Below are 22752 nucleotides of genomic sequence, written 5' to 3'. Positions count from 1 at the left end.
GTGATAGGGATAGAGACATGCAATTTTTGGTTTTACAAAGATAATACGATAGAGAATCATACAAAGTAATAAAAACCACCTGTTATAGGGGCATTTTTTGGATAAATTTATCAAATAACCAAAAAAACACGAATTTAAAAGCAGATTTTTTTCAAAAAGTATCATTTTTTATTATTTGCTGGCATTTTTTGTGTATTTTATGTATTTTTTTAGTATTGCCTGTTATTTAGCATTATTACTGTTTTTATTTTATAAGGATATACCGCTGAGTTTAAAAGTTATTACGTTTTCTTTCCAATAAGTAATTGGAAGAAAAAAAATTCTATAAAAAATTTTAAAAAAATCTCAAAAATTTTTTGAGCTCTTTTTTGTCGATAAAAATAGGTCTAGTTTCATCTATTTTCATATGTACACTTTAACGTGACTCACACTGTATATCTTTAAATTCTCACTTTAACGGAATTTGGAAACAAAACACTTTTATAAAGGTAAAAAGGTATTTACCCTCCCGACGTGTTGACTCGATTGCACGAGTCAATATACATAGCTTGGCCAAATAAAGTGTCCCAATATAGTGTGCTCAATATAGCGTCCCAATATATTACTTAAACACGTCACGATTATAGCTTGCCCTAATATAAGCCGATGTGCTGAAAGATGCTTTATGCAATAAACAAAATCAAATAATGCCTTTAACAAAATCAAAACATACTCAACGGCAGCAGTTTAATCAAAAAGTTTTAATTAATTAACACATTGATTTTGATTTGACAATTCATTTCCAGGTGGACACATTGGAATCGTTGCGAAAGAAGAAAGCCGAAGAGGAGGAGAAACGGAGAAAACGCGAGAAGAGACGTCATCGAGACAGATACGGTAAGGACCATATTATTATCATAGACATCCCATAAACAAACTTAGCTGATACTATACGCGGTAGTTGATTTCGTGCCATAGAGCCATTTAAATATGAAAATGATTACGTTATGGTATTTCTATTTTGTGTAATTTTTAAAGTGATAGTTACTATGATTTTTTATTTTTCTAGATTATGAAAATGGATCTGAAAGGTCTCACAGAAAAAGCAAACGCAGAAAGAACAAGTAAGTGATATTGAGAAGTAATTACTTTAAAACTAATTTTGTCGCCTTTGTTATTTAAATTTCTCAAGCTAGATTTAGAAGAATATACTCATTTGATAAACACGATTTATATTTTTACAGGTCATCAGAAGAAAATGACGAGTCGGATTATGACGGGTAAATATAATTTAATGTCGATTATTTACAAAAATCATTACCGGATCTTACAATCTCACTATAGGAGCAGATAACTGATTCACAAATAAATGCTTGGGCATGATTCTAATGTGTAGTTTGAATGCGATAGACGGGATTTAAATCTTCAACCACAACTAGCATTGCTGTCTGCCTAACCATAATTTTAACTCTACTTCCAGCACCAAAAAGAAGAAACGAAAGAAGGAAAGACGACACGCCTCCAAAAGCAAAAAGCGGAGGCGACGAGACGAACCAATGGAGGAGGAAGAAGGAGAAATTGACCACCCCATCAATATTGACCTCACGAGCACTCTAAAGGAACTCAGGAACGCTTCCCCCACCAAAGAACTGGTACAAGACATTGATGACAACACGCAGCAAAGCTTTGTAAGACAGGAAGACTCCTCGGAGGATGAGAATGGAGAAGTGAGAAGGGACAGAAGAAGGAAGAAAGAAGATAGGGAGTATAGTGAGGGAGAGTGGTCTAGCGATACCGAGCAGGACTCCGGGTCGTCTTATAGTGGGAAAGAAGAATGATAATCAGGTAAGAGAAATAGGAATTAGAATAACTTTATTCAGCATATAACAGAAAGTTGCCTAAGGCCCGATTCGACCAAACTTTTATCCGAGAATAACTCCTGGTACAACTGGCACATTGACAGTTTCAGTATGGGAAATAATATGTCAAAATGTCGAATAACTGACGATTTAATCTCAGAATTAATATTTACTCTTGTTTGGTCGAATCCACCCTAAGTACACACAATATTGAGGAGAATGATAATTTTTTACTTCTTTTTCACGTAAATCCTTGAAGTTTTGACGTGTGGTCATAGTGGAATAAAACCACTCCCACTCTTACCGTAGATGTAAAAGGCGACTAAGGGACAAATATGCGAACATCGCGGTTCCCGAACCCCAAGCGGGTTCAGCGTAGAAAGTGTAGACCAAAATAATACACCTTGCTTTGCTTCTAGTAAATTAAAGAGGATCTTACTCCTGCAGTAGAGATTAAATAACTTGTTGATGATGATGCCCTAAAATAGTTAAAAAAATACATTTATTTTGCCTTTTTAAACCGACTGCCAACATTTTTTGTTAACATTAACTCCCTGAAGAAGTTTGCTTCTAAAACGCCCATTTGTGTATTAGAAAAAATTGAACGCTAGAACGAAAGAACATTCGAATCGGTCAGCTATGTAAAATTAGATGAGCTGAATTCAATTGTTCTTTAGTACCTAAGTAATAATCAACATTAAAGTTTATGTTATCAATTCTTTTGTTTTAGGTACACCAACGACAAATATTCCCCCGACACAAAAGACTTAGTTGAGTAGATTATGATTTCTTAACGAATTATGAATGTATGTATTTATAAATATAGATTTCGTATTGTTCCAAATAACATTTTATTTAAATCCTTCGCCATTTTACACAGCGACATCTAGTTTTAATGCTCCAAGAAATTACGCGAAGTTTGTACCTACTATAGGTAACGAGTGACGTCACACGTTAACATTTTTAAAATATTTTCTAAATTGTATTTTTCTGACTGATTACTGATCAACAATACATACTACACATGCTGTAGAAAAATAAGTTAAAGTTAAACGTTATCAAATACAAGATAATATTTATTTAAAGCGCAGTAGTTTAACAGTCAGATCTATTATCGTTTTTAGAGTACACACACACTGCACACAACAGTTGTTCTGTCTCAATATAATATTACCGTTTTACCAGTAAATATCTAACAGTCACAATAGAATCACTCATTGGGGTCCTTTTTGCATGTCATTAATTAAAATTTGCGATATAAATAATTTGAATGCTTTTTATTAATACTGACAGTGAGATTATTACATAAATAACACTAAAAGAAACATAACGAGTGCTTTGGGTACACCACTGGCTTATCACTGAATTAATAACATTTAAAATGTTTATTTACATCTTTTATCATCATTATGTTTTTATTATAAAGATAAAATCACTGTTTGCTTACATGCAAAACTCATAAACTAATGGGTTATCAATATGTATTTTTCCCAAAATTATGGGTCAAATAAGTCCCAAAGCATTGAAATTTCAGAAAAATCTATTTAATTTTATATCCAAACAAATCTAAATTTTTATGTTGTCAAATCGCGATGTCACTCTCACTCATTGATAGATAACAATTGAAACTAATGACGTCACTTATTTTGCTAACCCAAGTTTTTGTTTACTGATTTCATATAGCTATCTAAGTTGGGTTCTAGGGCTAAATGAAGTTTAAACAAACTATTAAATTACATACGCCCTGTATAAAGAAGTAAACAGCAAAGCAATTCGACGGTGGCTTAAGGATAAACTTGTCTGCGAACGTCAATAGCAGATAATCATTTTCTAAGCCGCGGTGTTCTGCTTATCTTATCTGATATTTGTTCTATCCCGCGAAGTCCTGAGATCAACACAACATAGAATAATAATCAGCGTGAATAGAGATACACACAAGGACAGTTTGACGATTTTATTCATACAACTTTATGGAATAAACGATTTCAAAAGCGTGCATCAAAATCGTGCAAATCGAATGAGCCACATACACTATTTTTATACTAGGCACTAGAGCGGTAAATAAATTGTATTGCTCCTATCATAAGAGCAAATGGAACTTTATCATTTCTTGCTGCCTGCACATCAGACTACATTTTTGTTGCAATTGCACCCGTAACAACAAAAACATGTCAACATTCAACAAAATTGCCTGCAAAAAATGTTGAATGTTGAACTGACTTTGTTGATTGTGTAGAGCAAAACACGCGCTGGAGACCCAGCATAAGTAATAAATAAATATCCTTAGACATTTTACACTGCGCTTCTAGTCCCAAACTAAGCAAAGCTTGTACTATGGGTACTAGACAACGAATATAAACATACTTAAATATTTTTTTAAATACATACTTATTATACATAGAAAACACCCAGTCCAATACAAACAAATATGTTCATGCACAGTGCACACAAATGTTTGTACTGTGCGGGAATCGAACCCGCTACCTCCGGAATAGTAGTCCGTTTCGAACCACTACACCAAACGGCCGAAAAATAAGTATTACTGTGTAATAGATAAAGCGCCCCTGGTTGTTGCTTGATGTGCTTTCGTCTACTAAGTGGGGACTTAAGAGAAAACGGCCGATATCGGCCTGAACAAATAGGATAGATTAGTCAATAAAAACCAACTCAAAATAGAAACCAATTTTTCAATGTACCTTTATTTATTGACAAACAGACTGCGTAATAATCTTCTATTGTTATCAGCATCACCCATATCGGTAGTACTTGACGAGTAATCCCTTGTGAGTGGCTAGATCACCTCTCTTGACGTTCCCGGGTTATCTTCCTGGGTCGTGCCCCACGCCAATTTTATGGAAAATTTTAAGCAAAACGTTTTTTATTTTGTCAATATCTTACTAGTAATCAGATTGAAGTAAACGGTAACTGCTAGTTTTTGTTAGTATAATATGGGACAAACTTGAACATAATACATATCATACAAATAGTTCGCTCGTTTCAGCCAAATGACGTCTACTGCTGAATAAAAGGCCTCAAGGATTTTCACAAAGAACGGTCCTGCGCTGCCCGCAGTGCCCGCGTAAATTTCTCTAGTGGCGAACACGGGCTGGAAGGTAGACCGAGGATCTGGTGAAGGTCGCGGAAAGTACCTGGATTATACTTGGATAATTATTTTTAAATTTCTGCTTCACCCAAAGGTTGACTGGAAGAGAATGCCATATGACATCAAGTTCGCCTTTAGTGCTAATATAAACTTTTAAATAAACAATGTTAACAGCATTGTTGTGTTCCGGCAGTTAGAGGTAAGATAGCCAGTTCCTCCGTGGTTGAGGATTCTGGGTGAAGCTCGCTTCCACCTTCGGCCTGGTCATCACTTACCTACCATCAGGTGAGATACAGGCCAAGAGCTTCCTCGTTGTGGATAAAAAAAAAATGTAGGTACAACAGTGACTTACGCATTTAGACCGTGGCAGGAGGCGCGGTCCGCTACCCCGCTGGGGTCAATTTGCGACGTATATTTAGACTGACCTCGCGGTTAGTTGACACATAAATATGCATTATGTCCGTCCGACTCACGTGACTGTTACGAACAGTGATCATATAGCTAGTTTTGTTTAGGTTTCTCACATTTTTTCAAATTTATTTTCAAGGTGGACACTGCGTAACATCCTACAGCCGTCCCTTACTGAAATATTGGAAAGTTTGATCAAAACAAATACAAAAAATATCTCCTCTGTCGGAATCAGAATCCACGCACAGTTTTCGAGTAAAATATTTAGAGCCTGTATGAGATACCCCTATGTGATTAAGTTTTTATATGTTGTCTTTAAATAAATTTTACTCGTAACTTTCATGTTAGATAATATGTATCTGGAATTTAAAGAACTCAATTTAAAGAGCCTACCCATTCACAAAAGTTTATTAAAGAGCAACACTATTCAGATGAATAAGGATGCCAGATTTAGAAATATGATTGGCTAGGTACAATAATCATCACGATTTTAATAAACGCCATGTTATGATTTTTAAAGGGGTTATTTAATAACGTGGCGGAAATAATTGTTATAACATGCATTTAGCATGTATTTTTTGTTAAATTAATGGTTAAAAACTATCGACGCTTAAAAAATAGTCACCAGAAGATACATGGTGTTACGCCACTTGCTAAGTCATTGATACTTCATTGGTTGGGTTTTTGTGGCGGTCAAGCAGTAGATCCTGGCTACACAGGAGTTGCAGCGGTGGGAACAGTCCCGTGTCTACTTACCTATCTACATACTTTGGTATAATATGTCCAAAAAACTGTTTAATATTTCTAATAAAGGGTAACCCTAACATCTTGGTGTTGCACGAGTACAAATTACGTCGGATTTCCTTCTCAAGTGCAATGTCGTCGCCGCGTATAGGATGGACGCGCGTGTAAATAATCCGTCACCATTATAGTAGTAGTAGGTAGTGATACACTATAACCAAAACTAACTTTGAAAAAAATAAAAACTAGGACATACAAAGTACTTATCATTATGGGATGGGAGTCTTCCCAGTTCGTACAATCCGAAATAAATGTTTAAGTAAATAGTTTGGGTGTTTTTCGGTGGCGTACAAAGCCTTACACCAGGATTATGACCCCATGGCGGATAGCGTCTCAAAGACTTCGAAGGACACCATCAGGTTTTAGTGAGATGGCCCTGCCCATCTGGCAGGGAGAGCCTCACATAACCCACTGGTCCCCCCAGGTTAGTGTGTATGCAATTTATGCATTTCCTGGCGAAAAAAAAGGATCCCTTACATACTTAGGCGAGTACCTACTTTTTTATTATGTTACACAAAAACAAAGAAGAAATAAGTATGCTCCCCTGATAGCTCACCTAGGTCTTAACAGCTAAACTGGAGATCAGATAAAGGATTTAAAACAATATCACCCTGTGTCGTTATCAGTTATCTCGGTAGGCCCGCGCCCCATATAAGTAAATGGCGCTCTCGGCTCGGCTATTGTTCACACTCCTGACTCCACGAGCTGACAGAAGAAAAATGGCGGCCACAGATGTTGTAAGTAAAGTTTATAGTTATTTACAGCGTTTTTTTTAAATGAGTGCAATGTGTTTTTTCTTTGTTTCATTGATATCAGAAAAGTTATCCCAACTGCAACAGTAGGTAACGACGAGAATTAAATTTATTTCTGGAGTCCAGACTAAGAAATATTATTATAATTTTTCTTACAAAAAGTAGGTATTATTTTTAACTATTCTAAAGTTCTTTTTTCTAATAGCTAATTTACTTAACCCTAAATTAGACAGTTTATAATAATAATTAGTGACGAACATAAAACATGGATATAAGTAAATGTAAACATTTACTCTATCGGAACTTGAATCTGCAACCATTCACCACCAGAAGCCCAGACCTTTAAAATATAAAATAAATATCCTTGGACTTTTTGCACTGCGCCTCTAGTCCCAAACTATGCAAAGCTTGTACTATAGGTACTAGACAACGGATATAAACATATACTTTAAAAAAAGTAACTCATATTTTTCCCCAGAAATCCCCAATATCCATGATCGACCCGTCGCAACTCCTGCGACCGGAACCCACGTTCCACGACAAGCCTCTGGACGCCTTCCGCGACTACTCCGTCGACGACGCCGACCCGATCAAGGAGCGCGTGCGCAGGACCTACTACACCATGCACACTAACGTCACCGTGGACCTTGTCAAACGTGAGTACAGCCCTCTAGACAAATGAGGTGAGGCCCTTCGCCCACGGCGACTTTTTGTAGCGATGTAGTAGCGATTCTGTAGCACGTTCGCATCGATACAGTCGCAATGCGGTCGCTAGCTGTGTGCCCTCGCCCACATTTTAAACGCGCTTCTGTCGCGATGTAAACGCAGTACTGTCGCGATACAAATCAAGGAGTGCGTGCGGAGGACCTACTACACCATGCACACTAACGTCACCGTCGACCTTGTCAAACGTGAGTGACTACAGCCCCTAACACTAAGTATATCTAGTATACATAGCCCCCCTATACACAGTAACACCCGTGCGTGAGCCGTTCATTCTTCATCTTTAAAAACTAGCTTTTATCGGCGGCTTCGCCCACATGAATTTCGATTAAGTATAAGTAGTCACTGAAAAACTATCGCCCGATATCACACTTATTAAATCCTTTTTAAAAACCGCGATAAGCCTAGGTTTTACTTTTAGGTGACTTTTAGTCGGCCGATAGTTGGACCCGATTCTAATTTGTATGAAGGAAGAATCGGCCGATACCAAATCGGTGTAATGCGCTCTTTCATACATCTCCATACTGATTAACAGCCCGACCCAACTATCGGCCAACTAAAAGTCGATAGTCTGCGCCTAGGCTTAAAGTTTTTTTTTTTTACCTGGGTCTCAAATTATCTCTTCACCACCTTTCATCTCATTGGTTCAGTGTTAAAGCGTGAAAAGTCACAAATCATTATTTTTCTGCTCGAGATAATTAACTGATGATTGATGAGATTTTAACCATGACAATTTACAGTCAATTGAAGCCACAACTTTAGTTACTTAATGTTTACGTTGTTAAATTAGTTGACTCGAAAATAAAAACCGAACAACTACTATCCATTTTAATAGTTGCAATTTCGTAATCGCTGTGCTCCAGCGTCTTTTTTTGCATGTTACTTTGCTCCGTAAACCGATTTTGAAAATAAAATTGCAACTTACCTACTTAGGAGGGTATCGTCCGTATTCACAAACATTCTATGAGGTCTCACAGTGCGCGTGGACGCACAGGGTGACACACGAACCAATCATAGAGCCCTTCAACGCTGTGTGATCGATTTGCTGCTTCACTTATTGCAAGCATCGTTTGTTGATACGGGCGTGAGTCTTACTTCAACCTTGTTTCTCAACAGAAAAGCGCGAAAAGTGGCTCAAGTTCAACCACTTCAAGGCGACCATCAAGGAGGCGCTGACGAAGCTGAACGAGCTGGTGGACGAGTCCGACCCCGACACCGACCTGCCCAACATCGTGCATGCCTTCCAGACGGCTGAGAGGATCCGAGAAGACCACCCTGATGATGACTGGTTCCATCTAACTGGATTGATCCATGATTTGGGAAAGGTGAGGATAATTTTGTATTAGATAAATAGAGATGTACAACATTGCAGCCTTCCAGATCGCTAAGAGAATAGACTAGATGACAAAATTTAGATTATTTGTCCGTCAGACAGATAATTAGAAAATATTAGACTCATATTTTTTATTTTCTTTCATAATTAAATAATAACAGTGCTACATCGAGTTGAAATGGCGCGATACGTCATGCTTGAGTAGAATTTTTACTCAAAAGTGACGTCACGCGACATTTCAACTCAATATAATACTGTAATTATTCGATTATGGAAAAAATATGAGTCTAATATTTTCTAATTATCTGTCTGACGGACTAAATCGAATTTCGATTTCATTACCCAGTCATCATCCCTATTCGGGAGGACTATTCTTTTGACAACTGGTTCCATCTGTGGTTTGAGCTCCATTCATGCACGACTTGGGAAAGTCTTAATAGACCTCGATGAATAGAGATGCAATGTCGTGCATGCCTTCGTGGTCATGATCCGGGAGGACCACCCTGATGACAACTGGTTTCATTTGACTGGACTAATCCATGATTTGGGGAAGGTGAGGACAATTTTGAAGCTTAGACTATGATGAACAGAGGTACCAACATGAAGCTGCCTTCTAGATCGCTGGAAGAATCCGGGAGGACCACCCAGATGATGACTGGTTCCATTTGACTGGACTGATCCATGATTTGGGGAAGGTAAGGGAATTGTAAAGCTTAGACCTTGATAAACAGTGATGCACAATATAGGACATGCCTTCCAGACGGCTGAGAGGATCAGGGAGGACCACCCTGATGATGACTGGCCTCATTTAAGATTTGGTAAATGTAAGACATCATAACATTCATAACATCATCCAAAGGCGTAGCTACCGTACACAAAGTCTTACAAATCCAAGAGACCTTCAGATCCTGAGCAGCTTATCTCGTAAATCTGTCTACGAACGGGAACATGAGCTTTAGGTTTTTAGCAGGGCCTTTGGTTACTACGCCTCTTTTGAGAATAATAATTCTAAAAGGTAGTTAAAAGCTAATGTGCATTCTGTCCTCTTTGATCTTTTTCTTAAAGTCGATTACATAATGCACCAAAGAAAAAAAACATTGAACTGAGTAGGTATCTTGTAATTAAGATAAAAAGCGATACAAACTAAAAAGTTCAGATAAAAATAAAATAATTGCGTTTTATGATCTCAATCCAAATACAACACAATCATCATGACGTAGGACGTTTCATATTGTAAACTAATAATTAAATTCGCACATGCGTCTCGATAACCCGCAACTAATTGCGGGTTATCGAGACGCCTAAACGCCGTGAACTTGAGACGTGATCTTGATACTTGATCTTGAGACGCATTATCTCCGGACCTATCCTTGCCTCTAGATGAAATTCCTATTATACTGATTTCAATTTTGTCTCGGTCTTTAAAAGGGTGACCATGTTTTTGTACACACGGCCACACTGTTAACTATCCATTTCCGTTTTTGCTCTCGCTCTCATCAAATGGTGATTCTTTGCGATAGAACGAGATGGCATGACTGGCAATGGGCAGTTAACACTGTTGCCGATAGTACATAATGCTATTGCGATATCTATGACTTGTATAATTTCATCAAAATCCGTCCACTCGTTTTTGTGTTTCTACTAGGCAGAACCTGGCCCACGCAGTGCATTTTGCAAAATTGAAGTAGAGTTGGTAAAGTTTCATGTCATTTATTTAACTCTTAACTTTTCGAGCACAGACAGCTCTATTTAATTTTAAGGGCTTTATTTAACCCTTAAACAGGCCAAGCAACATTTTTACCACAAGACAATAAAGTGGTAGCTATATTCCCATTCGTTAAATGATATTCCCATTGTCTGTTAAAGGTGATGGCGTTCTACGACGAGCCGCAGTGGTGCGTGGTGGGCGATACGTTCCCCGTGGGATGCCGCTGGGCGAAATCCATCGTGTACGGGCCTGAGAGCTTCAAGGACAACCCCGACACATACAACCCTAAATACAAGTTAGTATCTATTCTGTGATATTCATTAATAAGTACATTTTGAAAATCTCAAATAAAAAAAGCTTATATCTAGGCCTCTCTTATTTTACTGTTATTCATGGAAGTGATTGGTTACTTACATATAATTATTACTAACTACAGGTACAGACAAACTAACATATACATGAGCAGGATCAAGCTTAAATAGAACATCATTTTAAAATACCTACATCATTCGTAATTGAAAGTTAGTAATCTTATAAATTCAGAAGATTCTTTCTGTTGTGGGAATATAAACACTAACTTAAAGCTTACTCTTCATCAAATGTAAATAACATACCTTGGTTTAAACTTACACTAACACTACACTAGTTGAATAGTAGTTCAAAATGCAGTTTAATATCCTACATATTCTCCCCCAGCACAGAGAACGGCATGTACCAGGCGCGCTGCGGGCTGGACGCGCTGCTGATGTCGTGGAGCCACGACGAGTACCTCTACCAGTTCCTGCTGCACAACAAGGCTAAACTGCCCGAGAAGGCGCTCTATATGATCAGGTAGAAACTTCCTGCCCCGTACAACCAAACTGTGGAATGGTCTGTCGTCTGCGATGTTTCCGGACGGATACGACCTGCAAGCTTTCAAGAGGAGAGCGTATCTTCACCTTAAAGGCTGGCAACGCACCTGTAACGCCCCTGGGTCTGCGGGTGTCTATGGCGACGGCAATCACTTACCATCAGGAGATCCGTCTGCTCGTTTGCCTCCTGTCACATAAAAAAAAGATAACTGCAATATGGGTTATAATAAAGTTGTTAATTAATCAGCACAGCCCTCTAGTATAGAGGTATTAGTCCTAGTACATACCTGAAGACTTACGTTGTAAATTGATCAGTGACCGGCACAATTACCAGTCAGTTGGAAACACTTAAATCTTACCTCAATGACCTTCTGAAGCAAAATTAAATGGAAAAGAAAAGAGTCATTGAATATTCATATTTTTGCAAATTCCAAATGGTTCCTTCCATCTTTTCTTTAATGTGTAAATGTCCTGTTTGTGAGATGTCTACCGTTTTTTACTATAAGTTTTTCAAGTTAAGTACATTTTTTCTCTCAGGTACCACTCGTTCTACCCGTGGCACGCAGGCGGCGACTACCGCCACCTCACCAATGAGAAAGATGAGCAAATCCTGCAATGGGTGCTAGAATTCAAGTGAGTTTCAATTTTTGTTAATCCTTATAGCATTTAACCCTTCAAGTACCAGCGTCATGCGACCGCTTAGGGTTGGAAATACAGTTTTGTGTAGTGAATACTATACTAAATATAGTTTTTATTTATTTATTTGATTGTCAAATGCTATTTACTTACTTACACACATGGTAGTTTTGTGTGTTTAAGGAAACAACTTTATAAATGCAGTACTAAATGGTACTTACTTTTAATGCATTATATTTATTAATTTATATTTTAGCAAATACGACCTGTACACGAAGAGCGAAAAGGTCCCGGACATCGACGCCCTCTGGCCGTACTACGAGGGACTAATCGACAAGTACATTCCCGGGGTACTGGAGTGGTGATTTCTTATGGGTACAGCAAGTTTGACCAAGATTGTCTTTAAGTACAGCTAGATTGACCATCCACTCGTATTTTTTATGCAAGGGTTATTGTCCTACCAGTAAATTTGTAGATGATATCTCATAAGTGGTACATACAGTGCATAAGTTTTGATTTGACTTTAATAACCTATCTCACAATATCCAATTTTTTTTCTCGTCTGTCTATGCTCAAGATAAATAGAAAAAAAATGTTTTTAAGAAATAAATTGTCATTACTTGTTTAAGGGTTAAAAACACTAAAGTATATTTGATAAATTGTAAAATTATGAAATTACTACATTGTTATTTAAGAGATATTTGGTGCTATGAAAATTACGTATTATTATGTATGTATTTATATAGTGATTTTATCATTATGTTTTAAAACATAGTTTTATTGTTACAAAAACATATTGACTGAAAAAGAGAATGTATTGTACATATTTTGAATATTGATATTTTTATTTAAATGTAAATAATTTGTAAATACTATGGTGTTTTATTATCTCAAACTTTGCTCCTCCTTTTGGACATTTTTGTCTTGGTAATTACCGAACTGATTATGATGGGACGTAAAGAAGTAGGTACTTAGTAGAATATTGCAGTTAACTGAATGCTACATTTAATCAACGATTTTTAAAGATGCATGTAGCNAGCCACAACTTTAGTAAAATGTTTACGTTGTTAAATTAGTTGTCTCGAAAATAAAAACCGAACAACTACTATCCATTTTAATAGTTGCAATTTCGTAATCGCTGTGCTCCAGCGTCTTTTTTTGCATGTTACTTTGCTCCGTAAACCGATTTTGAAAATAAAATTGCAACTTACCTACTTAGGAGGGTATCGCCCGTATTCACAAACATTCTATGAGGTCTCACAGTGCGCGTGGACGCACAGGGTGACACACGAACCAATCATAGAGCCCTTCAACGCTGTGTGATCGATTTGCTGCTTCACTTATTGCAAGCATCGTTTGTTGATACGGGCGTGAGTCTTACTTCAACCTTGTTTCTCAACAGAAAAGCGCGAAAAGTGGCTCAAGTTCAACCACTTCAAGGCGACCATCAAGGAGGCGCTGACGAAGCTGAACGAGCTGGTGGACGAGTCCGACCCCGACACCGACCTGCCCAACATCGTGCATGCCTTCCAGACGGCCGAGAGGATTAGAGAAGACCACCCTGATGACGACTGGTTCCATTTGACTGGGCTGATCCATGATTTGGGGAAGGTGAGGGCAATAGTGACTAGTGAAGCTTAAACGGAGATGCTGAAGCATAGACCTTGATGAACAGAGATGGACAACATGGTGCTGGCTTCCAAGCTGCTGGGAGAATCAGGGAAGACCACCCTGATGACGACTGGTTCCATTTAACTGGACTAATCCATGATTTGGGGAAGGTGAGGACAATTTTGAAGCTTAGACTATGATGAACAGAGGTACAAACATGAAGCTGCCATCTAGACCGCTGGAAGAATCCGGGAGGACCACCCTGATGATGACTGGTTCCATTTGACGGGACTCATGACTTGTGGAAGGTAAGGCAATTGTAAAGCTTAGACCTTGATAAACAGTGATGCACAATATAGGGCATGCCTTCCAGACTGCTGAGAGTATTAGGGAAGACCACCCTGATGATGACTGGTTCCATCTGACCGGGCTCATTCATGATTTGGGGAAGGTAAGAAAGATTGGATCTTGATAAACGGATGCAAAAAATTGTACAGCCTGAAGGCTGCAAAGAGAAGGCCAAGGAGGCGCTGACGAAGCTGAACGAGCTGGTCGACGAGTCGGACCCCGACACCGACCTGCCCAACATCGTGCACGCCTTCCAGACGGCCGAGAGGATTAGAGAAGACCACCCTGATGATGACTGGTTCCATTTGACTGGGCTGATCCATGATTTGGGGAAGGTGAGGACAATTTTGAAGCTTAGACTATGATGAACAGAGGTACAAACATGAAGCTGCCATCTAGACCGCTGGAAGAATCCGGGAGGACACCCAGATGATGACTAGTTCCATTTGACTGGACTGATCCATGACTTTGGGAAGGTAAGGATAATGTGAAGCTTATACCTTGATAAACAGTGATGCACAATATAGGACATGCCTTCCAGACCGCCGAGAGGATCCGGGAGGATCACCCTAATGATGACTGGTTTCTATCCTCATTGATCTTTTTCTTAAGAGCGTTTACGCCGTTTCCCGCAAAAACAGTACTTTTTCAACTCGTTACAATCATTAACCAGTAATAGTACAAATATGTTATAGGCATAAATAATTAGGCAATTTCGTCGTCTAAATAGTTAATTGAGAAAATATTGCGATTAGTTTAGCATTTAAGAATTCTATCAAGATAAGTCCACACAGGTTTTGTAAATTTCCACTTAAGCGTCATTTTACAAGCTGAAATTTTTATAAAAATACTGTGAAAACGATTTAACAAACATTTACATCCTATAGCATAGATCCTTGGGCAAATAGTTATCTGAGAAAATTTTTAGATTTAAGCATTCTACAATAAGAAATCACAAATTAAAAGAACGTGAAATACCCAAAAATCAAAGTGATTTTTTCACCAATATTCTTCCTTTATTCAACACAAAAATAGCTTAATATAATAGAAGAATATCTTATCTAAAATATTTACTTTGAAATTTAAAATAATTCATTGTATTTTTTTTTCTATGAGTATTTGAATATACTATAAAACGCCGCGCACGAATCGTTCAAATTCAGTCCGCCTCGAGGCGTTCCAGAGTGAGGTCACGTCGCTCGGTGCTCTGCTGACATATGTCACGCGTACGTTGATCTTTGACAGATAGCTGGACTTTTATAGTGTATCCGCAAAATCTTGGTGGTAGATTTTGCGATCACGTGGTAATTAAAATATTTTATTGTTATTTTTCATTACAGTCTATTTTTACTACAAATACTATTTCAGACGTAATGAAAAATAAAATTAAGTTATTTTTAGCGATGAAACAAAAACGAATGACGAAAATTTGGAACAGCAAGTTATGTATGTATACCTACTAATATTATAAAGAGGAATAATACTAATAATTTATTTGCCATAAATAGGTGGTTACAGAATAGTTAATAGGAATGCTCTGCCAGCAGGGTCCCACCTAGTTGTAGGGGGAACATACACAACATNTGTATATTATGCAAGACCTAGGTACTCTGGCAAATAGTGTTTCATAATACGAGTAAATCAGTGGTTTATCAAGTTACCTACCTAAAATTACCACTGGCTATTATCTTGCTCGTGTTAATTTCGGCTTATTCCACTATTCTTTTTGTTCACTATTCCCCTTTAACGCCAATTAGAGCTTATAATATCTACGTTAAAAATAAAATCCTAATATAACGGGGATTAATGAACTTTTTAGTTCATTATTCCCCATTATAAGCTCCAATGAGGGCTATCGTTTTAGCGCTCACCAGTTAGCGCCACTGTAGAGTAAGGTCCTGTCAATCGCCAGGGGTGCCAACTGTTAAGTATAAAAACGATAGCCCTCATTGGCGTTAACGGGGAATAGTGAACAAAAAGTTCACGAATAGTGGAATAAGCCTTAATTTCAACTAAATTAATTTAAGTATGCAGTCTTATTTATCCTGAAGATAATTGTTTTATTAATGGGTTTATCTTAATTATCTTCCTAATCTATATTTGGTACTTAATTGAATAGTGCCTAATAGCAAAACTACAAAGAGTTTCTTGTATTTTTGCCACATTAATCTTTATTGTGTGCTTAACTGGCGATAACCCAAGTTCCAGCATGTTTGACCCCATTATCTGAGCAATTAGCAGTTATTTAACTGGGGCCACGCGGGACCAGTAGTTATTGTGCTTCGGACAGGACTCGAACTCGCTACCGCCGAAATGAAGATTAAAATTACTGTAAGTGAAAGTTTTTTTTTCGTTAGCAAAATATTTTTTGTCAAATTAAAGGTTAACGTAAGGCATTTTTTTCTATTTTCTGTCTGTCCTTTGTTAAATAGTAATAATTAATTGATTTTAAAATAGAGGTAATGGCAGTACTGCCAGTACTTAGCTTTTGTCTTATAACATCTGAAGTCCATAATTTAAACACATAAAATCAAAAATTAAATGGTTGAACTTACACTTGGTTTATTTAAATATTTTATTTTATGTGAAGTATTGATTGTGTATGCCACTGGTAGCCCATCTTTTTATTTAACGCTATTGAGACACAACTGTGAGCTAAGTTACTGTAGTGGAGACTAAATGGCCTGATGATAAACTACTAAAATACTAATCTCTTTACTTCAAACTTAGCATTGGCATCTTTAATTAGTTAATAAAGAACAAATTTTCTTCCCAGGACCCCATCTTCCTTGAAGACCCCTCCTTGCTACTACGTCCAGAGGCGGTATACGACGGCAAACCTGTGAACGCCTTTAGAAACTACGATGAAGATGAGAATGATCCCATTNAAAGTTTTCTTCGTTAGCAAAATATTGTTTGTCAAATTAAAGGTTAAAGAATGGCATTTTTTTCTATTTTCTGTCTGTCCTTAGATTGAAATAATTAAATTAGTTTTAAAATAGAGGTAATGGCAGCCTACTTAGCTTTTCTTTGTCTTATAACGTGTGAAGTCCTTTATTACCGAAGTCCAAATAAAAAACAAAAATTCAATGGTTGAACTTACTTTTTTAATTTTTATTTTATTTTATGTAAAGTATTGTGTATGCCACTGGTAGCCCATCTTTTTATTCAACGCTGTTGAGTCACAACTGTGAGTTAAGTAACTGCAGTGGAAAACTGGAGACTAAATGACCTGATGATAAACTTACTAATATACTTGATAAAATACCAGTCTCTTTAAATTCAAACTTAATAGGCATTTATTTTATTTATTTTTATTTAATTTAAAGACTTTATTGCACACACAACAATGTTCTGTACAAAAAGGCGAGCTTAATGCCATACGTCATTCTCTACCAGCTAGCATATATCTTTAGCGTTTTACTTGGCATATATCTTTAGCGTTTTACTTGGTTAATAAAGAACAAATTTTCTTCTCAGGACCCCATCTTCCTTGAAGACCCCTCCTTGCTACTACGTCCAGAGGCGGTATACGACGGCAAACCTGTGAACGCCTTCCGAAACTACGATGAAGATGAGAACGACCCCATCAAGATGCGCGTGCGCAGAACTTACTACGAAATGCACTCTAATATGACAGTCGACTTCGTCAGAGGTAGGTATCTACTTAAATCTACTATAGTGCACGTGTCTGGTAAAATAGCACGTTTATGACCACGTGAGATGTCACAGTTTTCAACAGTTCAAGGAAGAAGGCGAGAAAATATGCAATAGCTTCAATCATCGCCCCCTATGCATTGTTTTGATGGATTTTTTTTACTAAAGCAACCCCTGGATGCGGGCGGCGCATGACCGGTAGTGGAAATCCTTGGGGGATGCCTTGGTCCAGCANTCGAACCCTGTTTTTTCTTATTTACATGAATATGGTTTGACTACGTTTGTGTGCGTTTGCTTCGTCGCGCTCAAATTTGTTTGGTCAGACAGAGACGGAGTGAATCTCTACGTTCGCACATATAAGCTTAGCGAGAAATACTAGGTGCGCGTAATACACGACTACGGATTACGCAATAATAACCTCTATTACTTTGACGGTAGGGTCGGAAATCGTGTAATTTATAAAATACTAGGTGGATCAAGTATTTTAAAAATTGGAATAGGTGCCGCCTAGTACTGTAAAATACCTAGTGTGTGGATCTGTTCTAGTAAATACATCTCATCTCTAGTCACTACCCATATTTTACATCGAAACAAATATTGAAAGTTGCTACCCAGTTGCTACTAGTTGCTACTAATCGTTAGATAGTTGCTACCCTCGATTTAAAGAAAATAATCTACTTTCTTAGGTGACGCGCCATCCTAGCATCAGAATGGCTGGTCACCCATACTGTAATATGCACGGGACTGTTCCCACCTCTCGTTCCCACCGCTACAACTCCTGTGTAGCCAGGATCTACAGATTGACCGGCAATAAAAACCCAACCAGTAAAGGTCATGTGGTACCGGGGGAAAGTTAACTGTCATTGGACCCGCAACGAAATTAATCAGAAGAACATAGGAGGAGTTCAAAGTTATGTGCACCTACAATAGACACGATTTTATTAAAGGCTGTGGAGTGTTGGCCAAGTCCTCCTTTTGCTTCTAGTAAATTAGAATCCTTCCTTCAGTGGACCTGTAGGCCTAATATGCGCGCCGCAATAAGCGGTTATCACGCTGTTTTATCGATTTTTCTCATACATTTTGACGTCGATAAGAGTATATCACGGCGCGCAACCTAGCCCGTGTAACCTAGTCCACCTACAAGGTGGACCGACGACATCGTAAAGGTAGCAAGGGAAGCGCTGGACGCAGACCGCTGCCAATCGATCAACATGGAAAGCATTGGGGGAGGCCTATGTTCAGCAGTAGACGTCCTATGGCTGAAATGATGATGATGATGATGATGAACCTAGCCCGGCTGATGATGTTGATGATTATTATTGTTATTTGATTGCAGCACAAAATACGGCATGTACGAGCCCAACTGTGGGCTTGAGAACCTGCTGATGTCGTGGGGACACGACGAGTATTTGTACCGGGTGCTGGTGCACAACAAAGCGAAGTTCCCCAAGAAAGGACTGTTCATGATCAGGTTGGTCTCTTTTACAAATTAATATAAAAACTCGTAGCATGTAATAATACCCCAAATGATGAAATTGCAGATTATTTTCTTCGATATTAATGTGATAACGTAATTTTCCGTGTAAAAATATCCTAGGCGCAGACCATCGACTTTTAGTCGGCCGATAGTTGGGGCCCGATCCTAATTTTTATAAAGAATCGGCCGATATCAAATCNGTCCAGCAGTGGGTGGACGTCATTTGGCTGAAAAACGATCGAACGTCCCTGCGACGCCTCTTTAGAACTGAAAACGGTTTAGATCTAAATTCTGCCAAATAACATTTTATTCTTCAAATGGAAATTCTCTTCTTCACCCAAATCACCCATCATTCCGATATTTTGACTGGCCCACGAACTATTAACACTTATCTACAGTAGGTAATTCGTAGGAAGATAATCAACATTACATTCGTTTACAGAAAAAATGCACAAATGGCTGCAGTTCAGCCACTTCAAGGCTACGGTCAAGGACGCTTTAATCAAGCTGAATGACTTGGTAGACGAGTCCGACCCCGACATCGACCTGCCCAACATCATCCATGCCTTCCAGACCGCCGAGAGGATCCGCGAGGACCACCCTGATGAGGATTGGTTCCAGCTTATTGGATTAATACACGACTTGGGCAAGGTATGTAGGATAACAAGATTTGCCGGTTTTGTCCATATTCTGTTGTGCCAATGCTCCTAATTGTAGAGTTGACATTTTGCAGTACCTAGGTAGGTAATCACCTATGACTTTGCTCGTTGCTCTATAAAAACTTCAATGGGGTACCTAATACGCCTAATTTATAACCCACGATTTAGCCCGCTTTTCTCTTCTTCTTTGATGTTAATGCTCCTCGGCTCGACATTTTTCAACTCGCATAATTCCCATTGCCCTGTAAGAGCTAGTTCACACTATGTGGGTCGGTCCCACGAACTGATAAATGTGACGGATGCATAGTGAGAGTGAGTGAGATAGGTAGTAATAATAATGAGTAATTTCAGTACCCTTTGAGCGTAGTTGCGTGAGGCTGAGGTATTCTAAAATCATTTAATTATTTTGTCTCTCCCAGCGCTTAATCAAAGTGCGGTCAAAATAAAGTGGTGGTAAACTATAATCCTCCTGGCCTTTTAAAGGTGATGGCGTTCTACGGCGAGCCACAATGGTGCGTGGTGGGTGACACCTTCGCGCTGGGCTGCCGCTGGGGCCGCAGCATCGTCTACGGAGACGACAGCTTCAAGGCCAACCCCGACACATACAACCCCAAATACAAGTAAGATGTTTTTCTTTTAGATTAGAAACTTCGAACTCCTCCTATGTTTTCTGATTTCGTTGCGGGTCCAATAAACCCCGGGACAAACTTGGCTTTCACTGGTTGAGTTTTTATTGGTGGTCAAACTGTAGATCCTGGTCAAGCTAGGAGCCAAGAGTTGCAGCAATGGGAATAGTCCCGTATTAGATTAGAAATTACAAGTATATGAATGAAAACAAAAAAAATACGCAGTAACGTGGAACAAATATTCTCCGCAGTTCATGTTGCTAATCTAGTGTTTACTAGTCTGTACCTTCTTGTTATTTGTGGCGTACATTTAATAGATATTCGTTTTAATACCTCATAGCCTACATGTTTGTATTAAGGTTGGTTTTTTTATCATAAAAATATAAGGATCGAACTAGCGACATCTAGAATCATCAGTCCGATGCCAACTTGTAACAAAAATGTATCTGGTTGATACTGTGTTATTTGTGTTATCTATTCAATAAACGTGTTTTTATTTCCTTACAGCACAAAATACGGCATGTACGAGCCCAACTGTGGGCTTGAGAACCTGCTGATGTCGTGGGGGCACGACGAGTACTTGTACCGTATACTGGTGCACAACAAAGCGAAGTTCCCCAAGAAAGGACTGTTTATGATCAGGTTGGTCTCTTTTACAAATTAATATAAAAACTCGTAGCATGTAATAATACCCCAAATGATGAAATTGCAGATTATTTTCTTCGATATTAATGTGATAACGTCATTTTCCGTGTAAAAATATCCTAGGCGCAGACCATCGACTTTTAGTCGGCCGATAGTTGGGGCCCGATTCTAATTTTTATGAAGAATCGGCCGATATCAAATTGCTGTAATGAGCGCACTTCATACATCTCCCTACTGATCAACAGGCCGACCCAACTATCGGCCAACTAAAAGTCGGTGGTCTGCGCCTAGCTAGGCTAAGAGGTTTAAATGGTCCCAATGTTTATTTATAACAATTCGAATACAGTTAAAAACCTCCTCCTTTTTTTGAAGTCGGTTAAAAATGTGTCGTTCATAAAAAAAATATTATGTAATTCCTATCTATTACAGATACCACTCGTTCTACCCGTGGCACGCGGGCGGAGACTACAAACACTTGCTGAAAGATGGCGACCAGGAGATATTGGATGCCGTACTCGAATTCAAGTAAGCATCTAATGTGGAGATTTTTTATAAAGCGAGGATCAATAGAAAGTTTTTTTTACAATGTTTATGTAATTATATTCTCACAAACTTTTTCTCTTTTTAGCAAATACGACCTCTACACGAAGAGCGCTGCCATACCGGACGTGGAAACTCTGTGGCCGTACTACGAGTCACTCATCGATAAGTACATCCCTGGAGAGCTAGAATTTTAAAATGACCCCCTCTAAAAACCTTTTTCTACTGACAGGCTATTTATTTCGCGTTTTAAGAACTATTTACGATTAGATATTTGCGGCTGGGACGCGTTTTCATGTTGCATATTTATATGCAGCTATTAATTAACCCTTGTGACTACCATATTTTAGATTTTATTTTGGATAAAATAAGTTTCGATAATTTCTCTATGCTGCTCTAAGGGTTAAATTATACGACTAAATTGTTACCTACTGCTGGCGGAAAACATTAATTATAAGGACTAAATAAGTACAAAATACTCTTACTTGTAAATAAATTTAAGTTAATATAAATAAATTATTATATTTAATTAAACATTTAAGTATCACCCAATAAGTTTATTTTATTTAAGTCAATCATCAATTAGGTTAATGGTAAGTAAATAAATACAACATTTATTATAATAAATCAGGAACTTTATTTAAGCTATATTTACAAAAATACAAATCTCTCAAAATAGACAATAATTAATTAATTAATAATATAGCTTCAACAACCAAAGTCGGTACAACACAATCATCGTAAGCTGTTACAAAATCACAAATACTCAGCTCAAGTATTAGCTATAAACTGTACAGACAACAGCGTATCAACCAGAGACTGTAGTACTTTCCTCAATTGATTTTAAACCTTATATTTACAGCCATAAAGATTAAAATTTCATGAAAAGAAATACTGGTGTAGGTAGATTTCACTGCTGACCGCACTCACATATTATAATCCTCTTTCACTTCTATAAAATCCTTTCTTTACGTTGATTTGCAAAAAAATCAAGTATTTTTATCATTTAGGCTAATTTTGGAAATGAGTTTACATT

At 37.9% G+C, this 22752-nt stretch overlaps 4 protein-coding genes across 4 annotated transcripts in view; all 4 read left to right on the top strand.

The window, feature by feature from the left end:
- The window catches only part of LOC114350601 (histone-lysine N-methyltransferase SETD1-like), a 31438-nt gene extending 28846 nt beyond the window's left edge, over positions 1-2592 (top strand). Inside the window, exons 27-31 of the mRNA XM_028301463.1 lie at positions 786-876; positions 1049-1103; positions 1224-1259; positions 1460-1824; positions 2569-2592. Of these exons, the coding sequence (XP_028157264.1) occupies positions 786-876; positions 1049-1103; positions 1224-1259; positions 1460-1817 (540 nt within the window). The 3' untranslated portion in view covers positions 1818-1824; positions 2569-2592. The remainder of the gene's footprint in view (positions 1-785; positions 877-1048; positions 1104-1223; positions 1260-1459; positions 1825-2568) is intronic.
- A 4122-nt stretch (positions 2593-6714) lies between these two features.
- On the top strand, positions 6715-12721 carry LOC114350596 (inositol oxygenase-like). Its single transcript, XM_028301441.1, has 7 exons — positions 6715-6887; positions 7381-7558; positions 8742-8950; positions 10825-10961; positions 11363-11497; positions 12055-12150; positions 12410-12721. Exons 1-7 carry the CDS (start codon positions 6810-6812, stop codon positions 12516-12518), a joined length of 942 nt encoding a protein of 313 aa, XP_028157242.1. The 5' UTR covers positions 6715-6809; the 3' UTR covers positions 12519-12721.
- Positions 12722-13101: 380 nt separating this feature from the next.
- LOC114350600 (uncharacterized) lies at positions 13102-14711 on the top strand. Its single transcript, XM_028301462.1, has 5 exons — positions 13102-13108; positions 13556-13764; positions 14138-14215; positions 14262-14447; positions 14640-14711. The coding sequence occupies exons 1-5, from the start codon at positions 13102-13104 to the stop codon at positions 14709-14711; spliced, it is 552 nt and encodes a 183-aa protein (XP_028157263.1).
- A 1544-nt stretch (positions 14712-16255) lies between these two features.
- LOC114350597 (inositol oxygenase-like) lies at positions 16256-22242 on the top strand. The gene is made up of 8 exons (XM_028301442.1): positions 16256-16443; positions 16889-16999; positions 17704-17767; positions 19689-19897; positions 20389-20525; positions 21039-21173; positions 21606-21701; positions 21805-22242. The coding sequence occupies exons 1-8, from the start codon at positions 16426-16428 to the stop codon at positions 21911-21913; spliced, it is 879 nt and encodes a 292-aa protein (XP_028157243.1). The 5' UTR covers positions 16256-16425; the 3' UTR covers positions 21914-22242.
- The last annotated feature ends 510 nt before the right edge of the window (positions 22243-22752 follow it).

This window comes from Ostrinia furnacalis, unplaced genomic scaffold (genome assembly GCF_004193835.3).
Source record: "Ostrinia furnacalis isolate ACB-3 unplaced genomic scaffold, ASM419383v2 OfSCF0922, whole genome shotgun sequence".
NCBI lineage: Eukaryota > Metazoa > Arthropoda > Insecta > Lepidoptera > Crambidae > Ostrinia > Ostrinia furnacalis.
This window is presented reverse-complemented; position numbering and strand designations above follow the sequence as displayed.

Coding starts and splice junctions, on each gene's coding strand:
- LOC114350596 (XM_028301441.1), top strand. CDS start 6,810: ATGGCGCTCTCGGCTCGGCTATTGTTCACACTCCTGACTCCACGAGCT. Junction 6,888..7,380: donor AAATGGCGGCCACAGATGTT/GTAAGTAAAGTT, acceptor ATTTTTCCCCAG/AAATCCCCAATATCCATGAT. Junction 10,962..11,362: donor ACATACAACCCTAAATACAA/GTTAGTATCTAT, acceptor ATTCTCCCCCAG/CACAGAGAACGGCATGTACC.
- LOC114350600 (XM_028301462.1), top strand. Junction 13,765..14,137: donor TGATCCATGATTTGGGGAAG/GTGAGGGCAATA, acceptor CATGCCTTCCAG/ACTGCTGAGAGTATTAGGGA. Junction 14,216..14,261: donor TCATTCATGATTTGGGGAAG/GTAAGAAAGATT, acceptor AAAATTGTACAG/CCTGAAGGCTGCAAAGAGAA.
- LOC114350597 (XM_028301442.1), top strand. Junction 21,174..21,605: donor AAAGGACTGTTTATGATCAG/GTTGGTCTCTTT, acceptor TATCTATTACAG/ATACCACTCGTTCTACCCGT. Junction 21,702..21,804: donor GATGCCGTACTCGAATTCAA/GTAAGCATCTAA, acceptor TTCTCTTTTTAG/CAAATACGACCTCTACACGA.